General features: G+C 37.3%; 1 protein-coding gene across 4 annotated transcripts in view; it reads right to left on the bottom strand.

Annotated features, from left to right (window-relative positions):
* Positions 1-20032, bottom strand: part of MCTP1 (multiple C2 and transmembrane domain containing 1) — a 591691-nt gene that overhangs the window by 183663 nt on the left and 387996 nt on the right. For all 4 annotated transcript variants that reach the window (XM_058440711.1, XM_032156816.2, XM_032156817.2 and 1 more), the window contains 2 exons: positions 8244-8430; positions 2480-2573 (listed from right to left, as the gene is read on the bottom strand). In XM_058440711.1, coding sequence (XP_058296694.1) covers positions 2480-2573; positions 8244-8430 — 281 coding nt within the window. The remainder of the gene's footprint in view (positions 1-2479; positions 2574-8243; positions 8431-20032) is intronic.

The raw sequence follows: 20032 nt of genomic DNA, 5'->3' as shown, positions 1-20032 counted from the left end.
GATGGAATATTATAATTTAACATTTTTTGCTGAAACAATGGGAGTTTAACTTTATGTTCAGATCATTAAAAATATCTAAAAAATAGAGCCAAGTTGTTCAAATATAAATTTGTCTCGTTAGACTTATTTAGAAAAAGTGTTCTGAAACCAACCGTGTATCTTACAGTAACAGGCTCATTTGTACCATGTTAGAAAATATTCTTGCCTTAGCACAGACAGTTACCAGTGATTTAAAATCTCCCCTCTACATCGACAAAATTCCTAAATGGACCCTAACTTGAGGATTTGAAGACAGCGCTAGTCAATTGCCTCTTTTCAAACTATTGCCTAATAACTTGTAGAGGCTGACTGTCATTATCCACTGAGACGCACATCATATCTTTAAAGTTCTTTGAACAAGTAAAACAGAAAGCAGACAAAGAACTTACTTGTGTCCCAAATTTAATGACAAAGACAAGGAAGCATCAGGATACATATGTGCGTGTGTGTGTGTGTGTATATATAAAGTATCCTTTACAAAAGTAAAAATTATTTTTAAAATTGGTAGTATATGCAGACATTTCTGACTCAAATATATAGTCTTCAATTTTTGCCACCATCACAAATGTCGTAAAGACCACAGAAGGTCCAAGAGTGAGCAAGGTCAAAGACTGAATTATCTTTTTGCCCCTGAATAGTTCAACATCTCTCTTGTTCAATTCAGAGCACATTAGATTATAAGGTCAGCATGAAATGGGGAATCATTAGATTTATATCTCTAAAAGTGGAGGAAAAAAATGGAGACTCTGTTATTTAGTATTCCCCAAATTAATGTTCATTTTATCAACTGAAAATTATGTCTCATTGAATCCCCAGGGGAAAGGCTATTGTTATTCACATCAATTTACATAGAACCATTAGGAGAGAAATATCTCTATTTTTTTCCAGTTTTGAGAGAACATGTATTTTAACTTCCATAGTGGCACACAGGCCAACTGGGTTAATCTAGTTTGCATATTCATGAAGTTTGAAAATCAGGACAGCTTCTCTCCAAAGAAGACAAACTTATACAATTCTATCCAATTTTATAATGGGCAGGCATCTAAGTTTTGAAGTAAATGGTACTTGTATTTTTCTAAAAGAAATGATTGTGCCAGATTAATTTGATTATAATCATACTAGAAAGAAATTTCATAAGTAGGAAAATGTATACATTTTACATTAATTGTTTTATACAAGGAGCCAAATTAGCATATATGCAAATATTACAAACTACCCACTCTCCCATTTTCAGGTATGCCTATTTTGAAAAAATATGTGACAACTGTTATCATCTTCTTGGTTACAAATGAGTTGATAATTACCTTTTTAAAGGAACTGTAAACTAATATTTTAAATTTTCTCACACGTGGTCACTTAATAGGCAAATATTAAAATATAAAAATATTGCAGTTTTGGAACAAACATCTGCTATTTTCATTTGGAGGCATTTACCTTTTAATTTGTTTTTGATTCTGTTGAATGAATTAAAGAAGTGCACAGTGATTTCAGGTCCTTGGATGGTAGAAAAAGCACATTTCTTCCTTTGAAATAAGTTTGTTACCTTGTTAGGATTATCTGGCTGAATGTTCAAAATGGTAAGCATATTTCCAGAATGATAAGTTGATATTTTCTTTCAGAAACAGTGAAATTTGCATAAATTGGTCAAGCCAGTCCTATTTATTGTCTAACTTGAGATGGATAATTTAAGGAACAGTATAAACATCCCCCAAATCCTTATGAAATTAAATCATAAATGGTCACATTGTTATAAATTCAAAATAATGATTTAATTCTGGAAATTGATGAAATAATTGCCATCAGCCTGTTTGTTAATATGTTACAGAAATAGCATTATGCAAATCAGGAAGCTTTAAGAGACAAAACTAATGTGGACATTTGTACAGCCTTGTTTCCTACTTTAAGAAATTTCAAACAATCTAGAGACTTAGTTTAGATCCAAAATTATCTCTGGGATGTGCCAGGGAATTTGAACGACTAATGAGTTGGATCAGCAACTCAAATATCAAGAGTTCATACCAAGTTATTGAGTATTATGCACCTAAAATTTTCAGTGAAATATGCAACAGATTTCATGCATGTCTGAATTATAAGCGTTGATGCTATGAGGGAAGCTGATTCTGTAAAGCATTGGTTCAATACCTGGAAATAACAATATCTGGAAGAAGTATTCCTACTACATTGATTAAACTTCGAAGAAGGCAACAATTCAAAAGCCATTTTGCTTTTTAGTGTTTAGTTTTAATACATTACCCTGCCTTTAAAAAGCAGAGATACTATAAAAATCAGGGGGTTGGCAAATATTTCTAAGATCATTCCTGAATTTTTAAATTATTTACTTTGATGATCCATCAGGTGAAATGCAAAGTTGAATTATTAAATGGTGTAGACCTTGTGTGCTGCTTGATCTGAGCAATAGGAGAATTGCATCATCTCTTACCAGTGACGTCAGCAGCCATTAACCCTTCCGCTCTGATGACTTTCACCTGGAGAAATCCCACATCTTTCAGGTTGTGAAATATCCTCAATGGGCTCTGAAAGACCCCAACATCAGTATTAGAAAAGGGAAGTCCCAAGGAGTCTTAAAGAGTGTGCTGAGAAAACATTACATTTTTTAGTTTATCTTCAGACTCTGGAGGTAAGAAAATCAACATTAAACTAATTAATTTTTTTTTTTTTTTTACTATTTTCCTCTTGGTGAGTTTTGGAAATTGCATGTGCTAGCTGAGGATTAAATTACCTAAAGATTGTTTTCTAGTATTTATTTCAAAAGACTTATGCAATTCTACATAAGAACTTAAGTAGTTTTACATAAGTAAGATATATACAGTATCTTTTAAAATAAGTCAAATTGATGACTAAAAATAAATTCAGGCCGGGAGCAGTGGCTCACACCTGTAATCCCAGCACTTTGGGAAGCTGAGGTGGGTGGATCACAAGGTCAAGAGTTCAAGACCAGCTTGGCCAAGATGGTGAAACCCCATCTCTACCAAAAATACAAAAAAAAATTAGCCAGGCGTGGTGGTGGGCACCTGTAATCTCAGCTACTCAGGAGGCTGAGGCAGAGAATTGCTTGAACCTGGGAGGCAGAGGTTGCAGTGAGCCGAGATCGCGCCACTGTACTCCAGCCTGGGTGACAGGGCAAGACTCCAACCCAAAAAAATAAATTCAAAATAGTGAGTAATTTTTCTTAAATTCATAGTTTTATTTGCCATTTTAGTATGTATAGAATGGAAACTTTGATGCTGCATAAGGGGTTCAAAGGGTCATTTGTGTTTCTTCAGTATAAATTACCCTTCCACCATCATGAATGTACAACACACACACACACACACACACACACACACACACCCCTCTATGTGGATAATTGTTGCTATATAAGTAGATTTTCTGAAAGAATAAAAAAAAAAACACACTTACTCCCATAAATAATTGTCAATAAATGTTGAACAATAAATTATGGAATAGATATGTCTGCTTCCTTTTTCAATCTCCTCTAGCCAGCAAACCACTCCAAGAAATATTTTCGTCTGTAGATATAATGGTTTGGAGATTAGTGGCTTTTTTAAAATTTATTTTTATTTTTATTTTTTTAGAGACAGGGTCTAACTCAGGTTGGAGTGCAGTAGCATGATAATAGCTCACTGTAACTTCCAAATCCTGGGCTCAAGCATTCCTTCCACCTCAGCCTCCTGAGTGGCTACAACTACCAGCATGTGCAACCATATTTGGTTAATTTAAAAAAGAAAAAATTTAAAATTCTGTAGAAAAAGGTCCTGCTATGTTACCCAGGGTAGTTTCTGATTCCTGGCCTCTAGTGATCCTCCACCCTTGGCTCCCAAAGTGTTGGGATTACAGGCATGAAACCACCACTCTCAGCCTAATTATCAATATTAAATCTCACGTTGTTGGATATATAACACTCTTCAGACTTTGGGGATAAAAAGATCAACATTAAACTAATTATTTTTTTCTACTATTTTCCTCTTGGTGAGTTTTGGAAATTGCATGGTTTAGATGAGGATTAAATTACCTAAAGACTATTTTCTAGTATTTATTTCAAAAGAGTACTGTAGTTCTACATAAGTAAAAGACATACACAATCTTTTACAGTCAATCAAATTGATGACTAAAAATAAATTCAAAAGTGGAAATTTTTCTTAAATTTATAGTTTTATTTGCTATTTTAGTATGTACAGAAGTATTGAAACTTCAATAGAAAAAACAGATCCAAATGATAAAATCTATTTCACTTCATAAGTTAATAATGGTGGTGTTTTATAAGTGTAGCACTTGAAGGAATTAAAAGAGGGAAACCAATACAATAATTCAGAAGTCTAATTAATGGGCACAAATAATTTGAGAGTAAAATGAACCAACAGAATGCTAATATGCATTTGTTTATTTACACTTCATAGCATTTTTCTTATGACATGATCAGCACTTCTACTCTGTAAATCAAAGGTACTTCTTTTTCACAATTTATAAAATGTTTCATAACCAGAGAACATAACATACTTTTGCATAATAAAGTTATCTATTAAAATGTTACTAGAGTAAAAAGCATTCCCATCATCATATTAATAATGTGAGAATACTGACAAGCAAAAGCTTACTGCAATATGAACTTTATCAGTCCCGTATGACCAGTCATTGTTTACACTGAAACTATGACCTTGGTATATTGAGAGGAGGAAATGCGGATATATGAGTAATCTCATAGCCTAACTTTTTATAAGAGTGTTTAGCATGAGGATTAACTGTTAATCTTTTATTGTTTTTAAACAGTTGTTTATCACCAAAAATCTATTTAAAATACCCAGGTGACAAGGTTCAGTAAAAATGCACTTCTCTCTCCATTTAAATTCCTGTAAATGAAGGGTTTCACCGTGGGGGCGTTAGACAGCAGAATATAATTCAGACGTTTGTAGGCACGTTGTATTCCTACAGTAACAGCAAGTTTGGAAAGTTTCTTATCTCAGAGCTTACATAATGTTGTAAATCAGGTAAGTCTCTGACCCTAATGATGGGGAATAGTTTTATCAAAAAAGAGTTTCTGTGCTTTAATTTTCAGAGGCAATTTAAATCAAGTTCTATTTTGACTAAAACAAATATAATCAGTCCTTATGTCTGAGAATGCTTTCACATTGGTAGCCTCATTCCACAGACACATTGTCTTCAGGTGCTTCGGCTCTGATCCTCTGCTTCCCATTTGGAGTGGTAATTATTGTTTGAAGGTTTCATTTCCCCAAGTCAGCTGACACTCCATAATTTATTGCAAATTTCAACAGTTTAGGCCAGTGACACATTGATTATAATAAGAAGTAAAAATAAATAAATAAATATGTTGGTTTAAAAATAAAACTTCATCAAGCGGAATTCATCAAGAGGTATTCCTGCCTTGCTATTTACGGTTATTTTAGAAGGCCTAAAAACCCGGATGGCTTCTGAAGCCAGAAATTTCCATAGCAGAGGAATCTATGATTTGCTGTGAATCCTTTCAGCCCTCAATAGATGGGAAAAGATTGAAATGCTCTGGAGAGGAGTCCTCTTTATTTTTTTAATGAAAGGCTGTATAATATATTTTCTCTATGGCTGCAGCAGCTGTCAGGGAGAGCATCTCAGTTCAGCTCTATTACGGGAGAGGCAATACCCCATCCTATGGCATCGAGATGCTCTGAGGGGCCAGAGCTGATTGACAGCTTGTCACCGTGACGTCTTACTCCATCTCTGTTATGGAGAAAATTAATGTCACACCACCAGCCTTATGACTCGCTGTCATCTTAGAACCGCTCACCTTTTATCAATGCTCTAAATAACATTTCAAGCCCATCGTCTCACGGTGGACAATCCGGTCAAGGGACATTAAATCAGATGACTGTGAAATGTCATAATAAAAATGGAATGCTAACAACTTCTTCTCTAAACTAGCTCCTCTGGTTTTTAAACTGTGACAAGGGGGAGCAAGGGTTCAGCATACCCGTTCTGAAAAGGTCATACAATTGCTCTTGGTCTACTACCCATTACTACCCGCCCCCTATTGACCTTCCCTCATTTCCTCCCCCTAAAAGAGGAAAAAAAGAAAAATGGAATTAGCCATCTTCTCAGAATGTGGTGATCAAAAAATGGCTCACAGAGTGATGTTTGTTTAATTTGTGGGGCTTCAATCCTTAGCAATGAACAGCTAAACAACAGCAATGGAGGGCTTTTTTAAGGGCTGTTTCATATCAGAGTGGGGGCAATTCATTTGCTTCCCTGACAGTGACCAATGTCAAATTCCTAAATTTGTCCTTAACTTTTAAAAATACACATGTTCTTGCAGGAAAATACAGAAATAATTCTCCAAACAACCTCCATTATATGTTTCTCCAAAACAAATGATATTTCAATATGCTATGGCATTCATTCATTCATTTCATGATCCTTATAATAAAAAGGAAACACACTGAAATCCTAATCCATAGGTCTTTGTCCTTTTATGGATATGAGTAAATATAACAGATGTGCTATGTTGCATATAGTGGTTTCGTAGCAGGTATGTCTCTAGAGGGAGGTATGGGCCTCGCCTGAAATTCAAGGCTGAATAAAAGTATATTTAAACATAGTTCATTTTTTAATATATTGAGCAGAATACAATCTGAGAATTAAGTCAAACATCTGCATAATATTTTACATTTTATTGAAAAAAGAGATGGAAACAAATATTCAAATTCTGAATGGAAATGGCCACTTGCCATTCAGCCATCCAGCAAAAAGAAAAAAAATTAATAATAGGTGGATTACTTCTAATTACTTAGGCAGCAGTATCCCTTAATATATGGGATAATATCAAAATATTAATCCATCAACTATAGTATAATGCCTAGAAGAATTTTTATATTAATATACTGATTAATTCCATTAAAATTGTTGTAATTCATGAGGCTCACTTCTGGTAACAGAAGAATATGTTTTGGTGGATACCACAATGTAAAATAATCTTCATAACTGCAATTATATATTAGAAGATGTCACACAATATCTTAGGTTCTTAGGTGGTTTAAAAATATATACTATTTAGCCTTGCTAAGTCACCTCTATTAAACTGTTTATGATAACACCATTGGTGGATGAGTTGTACAAGCATTAGCAGACAGCTGATTCAGTGGAGATAGCCAGAATAAATTTGCTGAAGCGCACATCCTGCTAATCTGTTTGAAGAATATTGTAGAGCATTAGTACCAGCACTTCATGTTATCTGCACAGCCTGATAAGGTACATCTTTATTAAATTCAGTTATTGAAAGGATGTCAGTCAGCAAATAGGAATATTTTAAAGTCTAAAAAAAAAGTGGTTCTTTGTTAGAGCTTGGTTTCATGGCTGAGTGTCTAGAGGAGCCTTCTAAACACCTGGCGGCACTGTACAATACAAGCTTTGTCATTTTAAGTGGAAAAGCTTTTTTCCCAGCTTCATGGGTACTAAGGCATTTACTTTTTCAAACCTTCATTGAGAGAGAATGGTGGAGTAAGAGCTCCCCTCTCTGTTGATTCAAGAAAACTACATGGTGGGAAATGTCCAGTGGGAGGATGCTGGGAAATAGTAAGATTTGGTTGTGAATATTTCAGTTTGGTAAAATTTGAAGACGGTAGTCATTTTAGTGATTCACTATTCCATACTATTGTTCCACATTCGATCAAAAAGAAGGAGGCTTCCTTTAATTCTATTTCACATTCAATTAAAAAAATTAAATGAATGAAGTGAGGCTTTCCTGAGCAGCTGAAAATAAAAATCATTCCTGTGAATACTCTTTAGTTACCAGCGTACTAATTAACGTAAGTACCATTAACTCCATCTCAAACTTGGAAAGACAAAGAAATTTTAATTGCAGCTACAAAGAATCAATAGATTAATTTTAAAGTCACGTTGTATAAACCTGGCCTTCCTATGTGGATAGCATCCCTGCATGATAAAATCACTGAGTAGAATCTCAGAATCCAGAATTTGCTCTGGAAGAGAATCTAGAGAAGATCAAGTCTCTAGACATGGGTGGGTAATGCAAATGCTTCTGCCAAGGTCTGTGTGGCATTTGTTTTCACTCAGCTTTTTATTTGTGCCAATTCTTCCACCAGACAGCTTCTCAGAAGTACTTCTGTCCCTCCAGCTAAACTGTTTACAACCTGATCTAGTCACATGTGTCTCTGGAAGGAGGAGGGTTACATACGTACATATCTCTTTAATATCTCCTCTCGTTCCTTCTGGTCCTCCAGGGAGTTGACGGACAGGTCAGAGATGCTGACTGTGGCTGATGCTGTCAGAGTGACCAGCAGCACCAGGTGTCCCTCACCCTCTTCCAGCTGCAACTCCAGCTTGTGCGTCTGTTCCCTACTGAGGGCTGACAGGTCGACCTGGCACCTAGAGACAAATGTTTTGAATCAGCAAGTGGCTTTTTTTTTTTTTTTGCCATATCAAACAGCTGTTCAGAGCTCTATGAAACATAAATCAATAGAAATATTATTTGGACCACTGGAAGAATACATCTTTCAAGTCAGCTGACTTTCTTCACAAAATTCAGACCCTGATTATCGTAGGGTCTGTAACTGTTTATTTCCTGTAAGATACAAAAAAATATGCTAATCTGAAATTCTATTATTACCCACTGTCACAGTATTCATAAAGTGGTAAGGACTTCCTATCTCTAGGTGGCCTAAGGAATTAGGTCACTGGGGCATTGCTTATAGAAAAAATGATGTGTGCTATCTAGAGAGACCAACTATCAAAATTCTGAATCTTTGTGTTATTTTTAAAAAACGGATGTTTTCCCCTCATTCATAAATGTTATTAAGCAATGAATAGAATATGTACCATTGTGATGCCATACGTTTTACATTTTTTAAAACCATGCCAATATATTCATAGTACTCGGTATAAACCGAAATAAAAACACATAAATCTCCTGAGAACATAATAGCTCAAGTGTTAGGCACCTGAGTTGTGCTAAGAGGGGATTTCTAACGTGGCAGTGCATGCTCTGTACACCACTCTCTCAGAGCTAATACCTTGAAAACGCTTTTCATAAAAATGTCAATTGATTTTGAAGAGAAAGGTAATATGGTGACCACAAGGCTAATAAATGGAGAGAAAGGTGGCAGGCATGAGTGAAAGGCATTTAAAACAGGAAATAGCCAATTATAAGAATAAATGTGGTAACCTACCATAAACTGGGTGGTCAGAGACAGATTAAATTCTTGCTCTTTCTTATTCCTCACTCTATTTGGTGTTTATGGCTTTGCTTTTAAACTAAACTCCCATGGACAGTGTTTCAAAGCTTGTAGTTGAGTTCAAACATCTCTTTAGCAAGAGTGATTGCAGATATTGAACTGAAGTCCAATATTTCGATAGGCCTTTTATTTTTGCCTACTGGTTAATATGAAGGATGTCTGGGACTAGACACAAATGGGAGGAAGAGGAATATTGATGTAAGAAAGGAAAACAATAAGCATTGCCCTGGTCAGCAGCAGAAAGTCCGTGTGTACTACATGCTAACTATTGAGAAATTGAGAGATTAGACTCTGTACAAGTCTGGAAAACATCTTCCTGAAGTTAGAATGTATGTCAAATAACTGCATTGTTTCTGCTGTCACAATACCCATTCCAAGGTACTCTCATGCTGTCTCCTCAAACTCTGAAGGGTGAAAAAACATATCACATCCCTTATCTCATATTTTAATTTTAATTGGAATTAAGTTCTTATCAGTAACACCTGGAACAAATTGAGGTTAAAACTTTTACAGTGGAAAACAACCATTCAAACATATTCTCTAATGAAAAAAAAAAAAGGTATTATCTTTAGAGATCTTTCCAGCACCTGACACACTGCTGGGCCCATAGTTTGTTGAATGCAAATAACTCTGGCTTGGATAGGGTGTATAATACTAGAGAACTGACGAGAGACTATAATTCAGACAATATTTTTGGTCGGATACAATTGCAACCAAGAAAAGTCTTTCACTCACTTTGCTTTTTCTTTTTTTTTTCCACTCACTTTGATCATGCATTTCCTGGTCCCTTCCTTTTTTATATGATGCTGCAGCACTAAAACGCATTGATGTCTTCTGAAGGATTTTCTTCTATGCCCATTACCACTTTGTACTGATCATATAGATGCTGGTTTCTCTTAATTTATATTAGTCACTGCATTTAATGCTTTACAGGTGGGGAAACTGCTCTCAAGATTATATAAGTTAGGCTTTGCAAACTGGCAATTTTCAGATGGAATCTGATTCACAGATTTGTTGTTTTGCTTGTGCTAAAAAAGTTTTGAATATAAATATTTTAAAATACAGGGTAAATGTCCTCTGAATTAGTTACTGTTCCCCATACTGGCCTATTTCACTTAATTACACTACCTTGCTCTAGTAGGCAGAAGGATTTGTGATTCTTGCAGTCTCCTTAATTTACCAATGAGAAAACTGAGGGCCAGGGAGGGTACATGACGGAGGGGAGACATACAGTTAGTTATTAGCGGAGCCCACCTGAACCTGGGACTCTGGAATCCAGGATCTAGGCTTTTCTCCACCACTCTATCTTTAAGTAACCATGCATCCCAGGAAGAAGCACTGTTAGCAGTGCTTCTCAAACTGGGTAATATCTAGGCTTTTTTTTAATTTTAATTTTTTCGAGACCAGGTCTTACTCTGTTGCCTAGGCTGGAGTGCAGTGGTGCGATCACGATCATGGCTCACTGCAGCATTGACCTCACAAGCTCGGGTGATTCTTCCCACCTCAGCCTCCAGGTAGCTGGGACTACAGGTGCGTGCCACCAGGCCTGGCTAATTTTTTTGTGTGTGTGTGTATTTTTTGTAGAGATGGGGTTTTGTCATGTTGCCCAGGCTGCTCTTGAACTCCTGGGCTCAAGCAATCCACCTGGCTCAGCATTCTAAAGTGCTGAACAAGCCACCACACCCAGCCCTGGACTTTTTGAGACCGAGTCTTATACTGTCGCCCAGGCTGGAGTGCAGTGGCACGATCTCAACTCACTGTAACCTCTGTCTCCTGCGTTCAGGCAGTTCTCATGCCTCAGCCTCCCAAATAACTGGGATTACAGGCGCCCACCACCACGCTCAGTGGATTTTTTTTTTTCGTATTTTTAGTAGAGATAGGGTTTCACCATGTTGACTAGGCTAGTCTCAAACTCCTGACCTCAAATGATCCACCCACCTTGGCCTCCCAAAATGCTGGAATTACAGGCATGAGCCACTGCACCCAGCCGACCTTTTTCCCCCAAACTTTTATTTTAGGTTTTGGTGGGCACATATGCATGTTTGTAATATAGATAAATTCTCCTGTCACAGGGTCTTGTTGTACAGATTATTTTGTCACCCAGGTACTAAGCCTAGTACTCAATAGTTACTTTTTCTGATCTTCTCCCTCCTCCCAAACTCTGCCCTCAAGGAGGCCCCAGTGTCTTTCCCCTCTTTGTGCCTGGACTTATTTTTAACAGAAAGAATTATCTCAGTTTCCAAGTATGAAAATGTGTTATTTTTATGCTTTAAAAATATATATAAACCAGGGAAGAAGGCTATAAGTTATTGTTCTTATAAGATGATTAAGAAAAATTTGTAAATTGAATTTTGAAACTATGAAACTAATAAATTTAACAATATAAATGTATAGGGAATATTATGCTTTTCTGTAACAACTAAAATTTCAGTACTGGGTGTACTCATAGAAATAGTTTATCTCAGGTCCTGTGCTATATTCAGTGTTTCAGAATTTTGACTTTAATAATTCCAATGTAGAGAATGCCCGTTTTCATAAATATATCAGACAAGAGAGTATTTAATGACTTCAAGGTTCTTTGTGCTAGTTAAGGTTATTCGGATCTCTTATTTATCTAAATATTCTCCTCGAGAGTAAGATGCCATTTTAAATGAAGTGTCACCTGTAACTAAGCAAAGTTTTCTTGTTAGCTTGAGGATAAACTTAAAGCTTCACTGATGGGTATCAAATCATATTGTTACTGGAATGGGGTGGGGGAAAAAGCATTTGCTACCCCCTCATAATTTTTGAACAAATATGTTCAAGGATGGAACTCTTACAACATAGTCTAGTGCAATGTGAATACAGTACTAACTGCTATGGGGTAGATCCTTCTATATTTGGCTCACCTGTACTGTTATGTCCTGAACAAAGGAAGGTTTCACTACCGTTTGAATATGGAAGTAATAAGTGGTCATCCAGATGGTTCAGGATAGGTATACAGTAATGGTTTTATATTGTTACCAAGATAAAAACACAAAATTTAAAAAGCATCAAAACGAATTTATGAATTCCAAAAATATGTTCACAGATACATACACAGAGAAAAGATCCTGGATTTGGGAGTCAGATTCCCTTGGTTCTAGACCTCGGTCTTACATTAATTAGTCATGTGACCTCTTTCAAGATAACTTATCCTCTTGGATTTCAGTTTTCTCATCTGCAGATGAACTTTAAATTCTCAAACCCTCAAATCCCACCATTTGTTGTAACTCTGTTTACATTTGCTGCATCTTCCTTTCTTTGCAATTCCACAATCAAAAAGCTAAGAGAACAAAATTATCTTACAGGCAGTGAAATATTATTCCTCAGATGTATTGCTAAAAAAAACTTGAATTTTGGTGTAAGAAGGCATCTCATCTCATCTAATTTCAAATTGTATTGCAAAGAGCAGTAGGGTGTGCCACTATGCATGGCAGTGTGAGAAAAAGGGGTGTAGACTATCCTCTTTGGTTCACAGAGCAGCTCCCCTGACATCTGTTTTATATTGATGGTTCTATATGTGTGGTTTGAAAACTTACCTGACACAGCTTATATAGCTCCCTAGGCTCTCCTGGAGCCATGATCTCCTAAGTCCTCAGCTGTTCCCTTTGCCTCAGCTGCTCCTTTGGCTGTGCCTCCCCAAAGGGCTGCTCTTCATCCCAAACCCATGACCAACTGACTGTGCTTGGGTCTCCCACCTAGGGCTGGCTGATCTTTCACTGTCCCAAATGAGCTAGGCACTCTACTTTTCTGCCAAGGTGCATCCAGGCCTAGCTGCCATATACTTTGAGTTTCTGGCTTCTAAAGCCACTTCTGCACTTTGATAGGAAGCCACACTGTGAAGATCGTATCTGGCTCCCAGATCAACTGCGAAGGAAGCTGCGTGAAACAATGCAGAAGTTATCTCCTTGTAGGGTGAACTGTGATCAATGTAATAGGAGATGGGAAGACAATGTCCCACACCTCTTCCCTTTCACAAACTGTTCCAAAACATAATTCTCCAGATGGCCTGTGCACATGTGGCCATATGGATGCACCTGCTAAGCAACCAGCTATATCTCTGAAATGCCAGAAACAGTGACCAACCCATGAATATATTTCCTTGCATTTCTTCCTAGTATTCCCTGCCTCATGTTCTTTCTTTCTCACTCTCACTGCTGGGATGGTACCTCCTAATAAAGCACCAGCACTCAATCATTGCCTCGTGCTCCATTTTTCTCGAGAAACTGGCCTAAGGCAAAAACCATTGCTACAGTCTAACCCTCTCTGTATGGATGTCTACAACGCAAACTTGACCATGTCCCTCCCTGGCTTTGCACAATTTACAAGATATCCTTAGCTAGTCAACAGTACCCTCCATGACTTACCATCAGCTTATGTGTCACTTGCTGAGGCGTTCTCACTTACAACTTACCATTCCAGAAGCCTTATAATCCTCCCAACATCCATGCTAGAACGCACCTGTTTCTTTATGTTTGGACAAGGCATGCCCTCAGCCTGAGATGATGTATCTCATTTTTGCATGGCTAATTTTTACCAATTCTCATTAAAATAACTTGCAGCTGTCTTTCTCAATATCCTGAAATGCCTCAAGGGCAGGAACAATGTCTTATTCTCAGCACGTGACACAGCAACTGGAATATAGCTGGTGCACTGTAAGTATTAAAGTACTATGGACAAGGAAATGGAGGCGCAATAATTTACCCTTGGTGACAATGCTTGACAGTGGCAGAGCCAGCGCTAGCGTGTATTGTGCTCATTCTACCACTTCTATATTGTCTCCTAGAAAGTGGTTTGACTTCTCCCCAATACTCATTTCACTCACTCATTAATTAATTCATTCATTAACTATTCATTAAGTGCTTATGTCTCAGGTCCTTTTAGATTTGGAGATTCAGCCCCTTCTAAACCTTCAGGTTTCTCAGATCCTTACTTCAGAATGAGCACAGATTCTGTGTTACTTTGAAGAAAGTTATTTGGCATCAGAGTCCATGGCTGGGGGTTCAGAAAACTGAAATTTTAATAAATCCTGATTATTCATTAGTATTGTGATACTAAGCAAGTCACTTAAACTCTTTGTACTTCAGCTTTCCTCATTTATTGAATGGAAATTTTTAAAAAATGCCTTCTCCTTGCAGAGAATTGTAAGACCACAGGAATCATGGATGAAAAAGTACTTTGAAAAGTTGAAAGTGCTATGTAAATGTATTATCTAGTTATATGATCACATTTGCCTTAATTTGATATTTGAAAATTCAAGCGATCTGCATCAAATTCAACTCATCAATTAATGAATCAACAGAATAACAAGAACAGACTCAAATCTAAAAGAGATTTTTTTATTAGTCTGTTCTCATGCTGCTAATAAAGACATACCCAACACTGGGTAATTTATAAAGGAAACAGGTTTAATTGACTCACAGTTCCACACAGCTGGGGAGGCCTCACAATCATGGCAGAAGGCGAACGAGGAGCAAAGTTATGCCTTCTATGGTGGCAGGCAAGAGGGCATGTTCAGGGGAACTCCCCTTTATAAAACCATCAGATCTCATGAGACTAATTCACTATCACAAGGACACCATGGGAAAGACCCACCCCATGATTCAATTACCTTCCACCCAGGTCCCTCCCACAACAATGGAAATTATGGGAGCTACAATTCAAGATGAGATTTGGGTGGGGACACTAGAGCCAAACCAAATCAATTTTAGAGCTACTTTCCCTCATTCTTCAAATGCTTCCTAGTATTCCCTGCCTCATGTTCTTTCTCTCTCACTCCCACTGTCTGGGATGGTACCTCAGAGAGTGAGAAAAATAAGACTTAGAAAAATTAAGTAACAGCAAGAACTCGAACCATGTTTTCTGACATCCATATCAGAGCTTGAAGTTCTCTGCATTAAAAAAAAAACTATATACATTTGAACTATTTAAGCATGTGAAAGAAATATTCATCATCTTTATGGGGTGATGTTATCCTCTAAAAGTTCAAGGAGAAAAATCTCAGCGTTCTGATCACCGTTTTTCTCTTTTTCTCCCCTGCCTTTCTATCTGCTGTCTCTGAACCAGTGACCCATAACATTCCTTCCCAGATGAAACAGTCTTGTGATTAGCACCCTGGGTGTGTTCACGAGTCCCGTGGGGTATAGAAAGTACATGTTAGAACTATTTGCAACTATTTTTTAACGTAAAAATAAGACAGAAATGAAGCCTCATCAGTCTCTAATACTCACATGAACACAGGTGGCTCATACATCACATAGGCCTCAAGTATTTTGAGGGAGGCATAGGAGCTGCATGGCTAACACGAAGGGGTCAACAGTGGCACCCTTTGGGGCTCACTCGCCTTTCCTGAATTGCAGTTCATACATGCCCTATTAAGTGGATTTAGAGATTATATAATCGAATTTTTAACTAAACTAATCCTCACAAAATGGACAATTGGCTTTAAAAGATCCCACCAAAGGAACTGTGGATAGAAGATAACACTAATTGAACAAGCACAAGTGAACAGCAATGATAAACAAGAATCTGCTGAGCCAACACTTCTACCCCACTCGAGCTCTATGTCAGCCACGTTATAGCTCACAAAGCAATGGTGCTAGAATCAGATCCGGCAAGAGACCTGCCAAAGCAATCCAAGATTATCAAGAGGAAATTTATATCTGCTCTCTTTAATATATACTTCTAAGTATATATTATGCCTTAAAGTACTAACTAATGAGATTTTGAAGCCATCATGATTGGCAGAACATTTAAACATAAAAGACTCAGAATGGGAAGACATGCCTCTATGAGAGGGGGATTTTAAAATGCACAAATTTACATAATTTTTAGCAAATTGAATAATACATGTATGAAGCTTTTTGAGATTTCTTAATATATGAGAACTACTTTACATTTGCATAATATAACATCTTCTATTATAAATTAATATAATATATGACTCTTTGAAATGTTTGCATTAAAAAGGTTCAATACGTAGCTGCTGAAGTGTTTTCAAGTTCATGACTATGCAGAAGTTTTTACTCTATCTCTGACATTACAAAATGCTAAATGCTGTTATTGCCTTTCTGTTGTTAGAAGTTGTCACTGTTCAACTCTCTCTGGGGAGATTGCTTTACCTGGGTATACTTCTGCAAACTTCTATAATTCCCTATTCATTGACTTGAAGGTAAACTACACACTATACATACAGCAGTGTATGGAAACTGTCTTTGAGAACTTTGCCAATTATTTTTAAAATATTACAATGAGTACAGCCTTTCTGGGAAAATCTTCAGAAGAACAAACAGTAACTCACAAAAGAAAAGGATTAAAATCCTAATATATTTTGTTTAGGTTGAGTTTATGAAAAACCAAGACAAAAATCAACGACAAACTCCATTCTTTATTTAAATATCGCCTATCTCCCTAATGGACTATTTCACTCAATCGTTAGTAAAAAAAATAGTAAAATACAATGATTTTTTTTTAAACTCTCTTCAGTTTAGAATTTTCTGACTAGCTGTCCTTGTGCTTTCAGATTAATAATGCGGTAGGATTTCCCCGCTCTTATTTATGTAGAAAGTAAAAGAAGCATTGTAGTTTTGGTGTCACAAATAAAAAACATTCCAAATCAGAATCTGTGGAGTGTCAAATGCTCAAATGCATTGACTTTCAACCTTAAGAAAACATTAGTTTAGTTTTTATCCAAAGTCAAAGGCTATTTTCCTCATTTGCCACACGAAACTTGAACACACATTTGTGTTCATCTAAACAGTTCACATTCTCTTCTCCTCAGCATTAGAGAGAGCCATAGATTTATTTTTATGCCTGTAGATTTTGAAAGCATTTGTTCTTCACCCAGAACTTACCAATTCAGAATACATTTTTCTTATCATATACCATTAATAAGAATTTTGTTAAAATTAAGCCCATGACTCAAGCGTACATTGGTAGCATTTAGTTGTCATGGGTAGCACCAAATGCCTAGGCCCTGAGAACAACGCAACAAAGTCAGTAGCAATTCACCAACCTAAAATATATGTACCCCAAATCAACGCCACTTTAAAGATAAACAAGCATTTTGCACACTAATAAATAATGCTGTAAATCTTGCTATATTAGATTGCAAATAACTCCAACTGAATAAAATTGCATGACACAGGATTTACTCATTCTGCACATTCATAAAAACAACTTGTTCCCTGACAGCACTCATTCTTGGCAATTTACCGCAGCTGTCAGCAGCCGATTTGTTCAGATTACTGCTCTGCATAAAAGTGTAACAATCATGGGGATTTATTAGCTGATTATCGTAAAGGGGGCAGTCCGTCTTGCCTGCCAAAATGCAGGTGATCAGAAAGTTAAATAATTACATACAGATTAACATTATTTCACCTTCACTTGAAATTTGTAGTTCAGCGACAGGTAAAATTTGTTGTTCAAACTTGCAATATGGTGTGCCTCACCTAAGTTAGTTTACCGAGTACTTGGCATTTTACTGAGCACTCCATGGCTCCAGGACAACATGCTGCATACAAGAGTGTGGCGAAATAAGCGTGGACTTTAGAGTCAGGAAACTCTGGATTTGAGCCTCAGAGCAATCACCCCACTGGCTGAGCAACCTTTTAACTGCCCTCAGCCTCACTATTTGCATCTGCAAAATTGGTATAATATGAACCATCCCTGCTACCCCAGAGTGTAAAGCTAATGTGTATAATAGGGCCCTGTAGGTTGTAAAGCATTATTATTATTGTTTCTTTCCATGTATGGTAAATTTACTTTCGTGTAAAGTTTTACAACCAGATAGCTCCGTAGATATCATGATGATGAAAAGTTATAGTAAGTGTCTTGGTAAATGTATAGCCTACTTTTCCCCCCAAATATGGCCATTTATTACTACTGAAGTATAAAGATTATTCAGACACTTTTATACTTTAACTAATTCATTCTTCTGTTTTGCATTATATTCAATTATCTTTCCACAATTACACTGAAACTTTCTTGCCTTCAACTAAGTCATGTTGTTCTAATTGCCTTTCCATTAATGGCTGGTGTCAGATCAGCATTTGTCTGACAAAGAGCCATAATTTCCAGTGTTAAATCAAGCTTTAGGGATTTATATTCAAACCCAGGAAATATTTACTGAGTGCTTGGTGCCGGATACTTGTTTAGGTATGGAGTATGTTGCAGTGAACAAAACACTCAAAAAATCCCTGCCCTCTTGGAGCTTACATTCTAATGAGGGAAAATAACTGATAACATAAATGAGATGCATAGTTTGCCATATGGTGGTTGCTTTAATGGAGAAAAACAGAGCAGAATAGAGGAATGGAATGCCAAGAAAAGCAGGCTCAATTTTAAATAGGCTTGGTATGAATGCCTCCCTGATGAGACATTGGTGCACAGATCTAAAGAAGATGAAGAAGCAAGGCAGGTGAGTGGATCCCTGAAGAAAGTTAGATAGAGGGAAAGGTCCTGAGGTGGGAGGGTGTCTGGTATGCCTTGAGGAATAGCAGAGAGGCCAGCTGGCTGAAAGTGAGTGAAGGACGGGGATAGGCAGAATAGCAGAAGTTCATGGTAGACAAGCAACAAGGCCAGATTGTGCAAAGTCTTATAGGTCACTGAAGGGACTTTGGTTGTCCCTAGATTACGATGCAAAACAATTAAAGGGTTTGGAACAGAGGAGTTAAGCTACTTTATTTTTGTTTTAAAAATATTACTCTGGCTGCTAATTGGAAACAGACTGTTGTGGGAGGGGAGGTGTGGAAGGAAGAACAGGAGGCTGTTGCTATTGTCCATATGAAAACTGATGGTGGCTTTGACCACAATGATAATGATAGAGATGATGAGAGGTCGACAATCCTCAATATGTTTTGAAGAAAAATTATCAGGCTGCTGATTGATTTGATGAGAGTGAGAGAAAGGAAGGAATCAAATATGGTTCCACGATTTTTGGTGTTAGCAACAAACAAGAGAAGCCTGAAGGAGGAGCAGATGTGTGGGACTGAAGGTTAGAAGTTTAGCTTTGCACATTCGAAATTGGAGAAATCTATTAGACTTTCAAATAGTGATATCAAGTAGGCAGTGCAATATAGGAATCTGGAATGCAGAGAAGAATTATGAAGTGGAGCTGGACTCTTGTGAGTTCAGATTACTGCTCTGCATAAAAGTGTAACAATCATGGGGATTTATTAGCTCCCATGGTGAAGTCACCATGGGAGCCAGTATAGATGAAGAAGATGCCCAAAGAGTGAGCTCCGAGGCTTTCCAGAACTACAACATGAGGATATGAGGAAAAACCTGCAAAGGAGACAAGAAAGAGCATGCAGTGAGGTAAGAAAAAAACAAGGAGCATGTGGCGTCCTGGAAGGGAAGTGAAAAATGTGTTTCAAGGTAAGGAAGGGGTCAGCTAAATCCAGCACTGCTGCTGGGTCAGGTTAGACGAAGGTTGAGAACTGGTCGTTGAATTGAACAACGTGGTGGGCTTGGGTGACATTGACAGGAGCAGTTTTGGTGGATTGCTGGGGGCAAATGCCTGACTATATTAGTTCAAGTAAGAATGGAAGTGGGGGCTGGGCGCAGTGGCTCACACCTGTTAATCCCAGCACTTTGGGAGGCCGAGGCTGGTGGATCGCTTGAGCTCAGGTCTTCAAGACCAGCCTTGGCAGCATGGCAAAACGCTGCCTCTACCAAAAATACAAACATTAGCAGGGCACGGTGGTGCATGCCTG

This window comes from Hylobates moloch, unplaced genomic scaffold (assembly GCF_009828535.3).
Source record: "Hylobates moloch isolate HMO894 unplaced genomic scaffold, HMol_V3 SCAFFOLD_6, whole genome shotgun sequence".
NCBI classification, from domain to species: domain Eukaryota; kingdom Metazoa; phylum Chordata; class Mammalia; order Primates; family Hylobatidae; genus Hylobates; species Hylobates moloch.
Note: the sequence above shows the minus strand (reverse complement) of the source record. Positions and strands in the feature narration are given on the sequence as shown.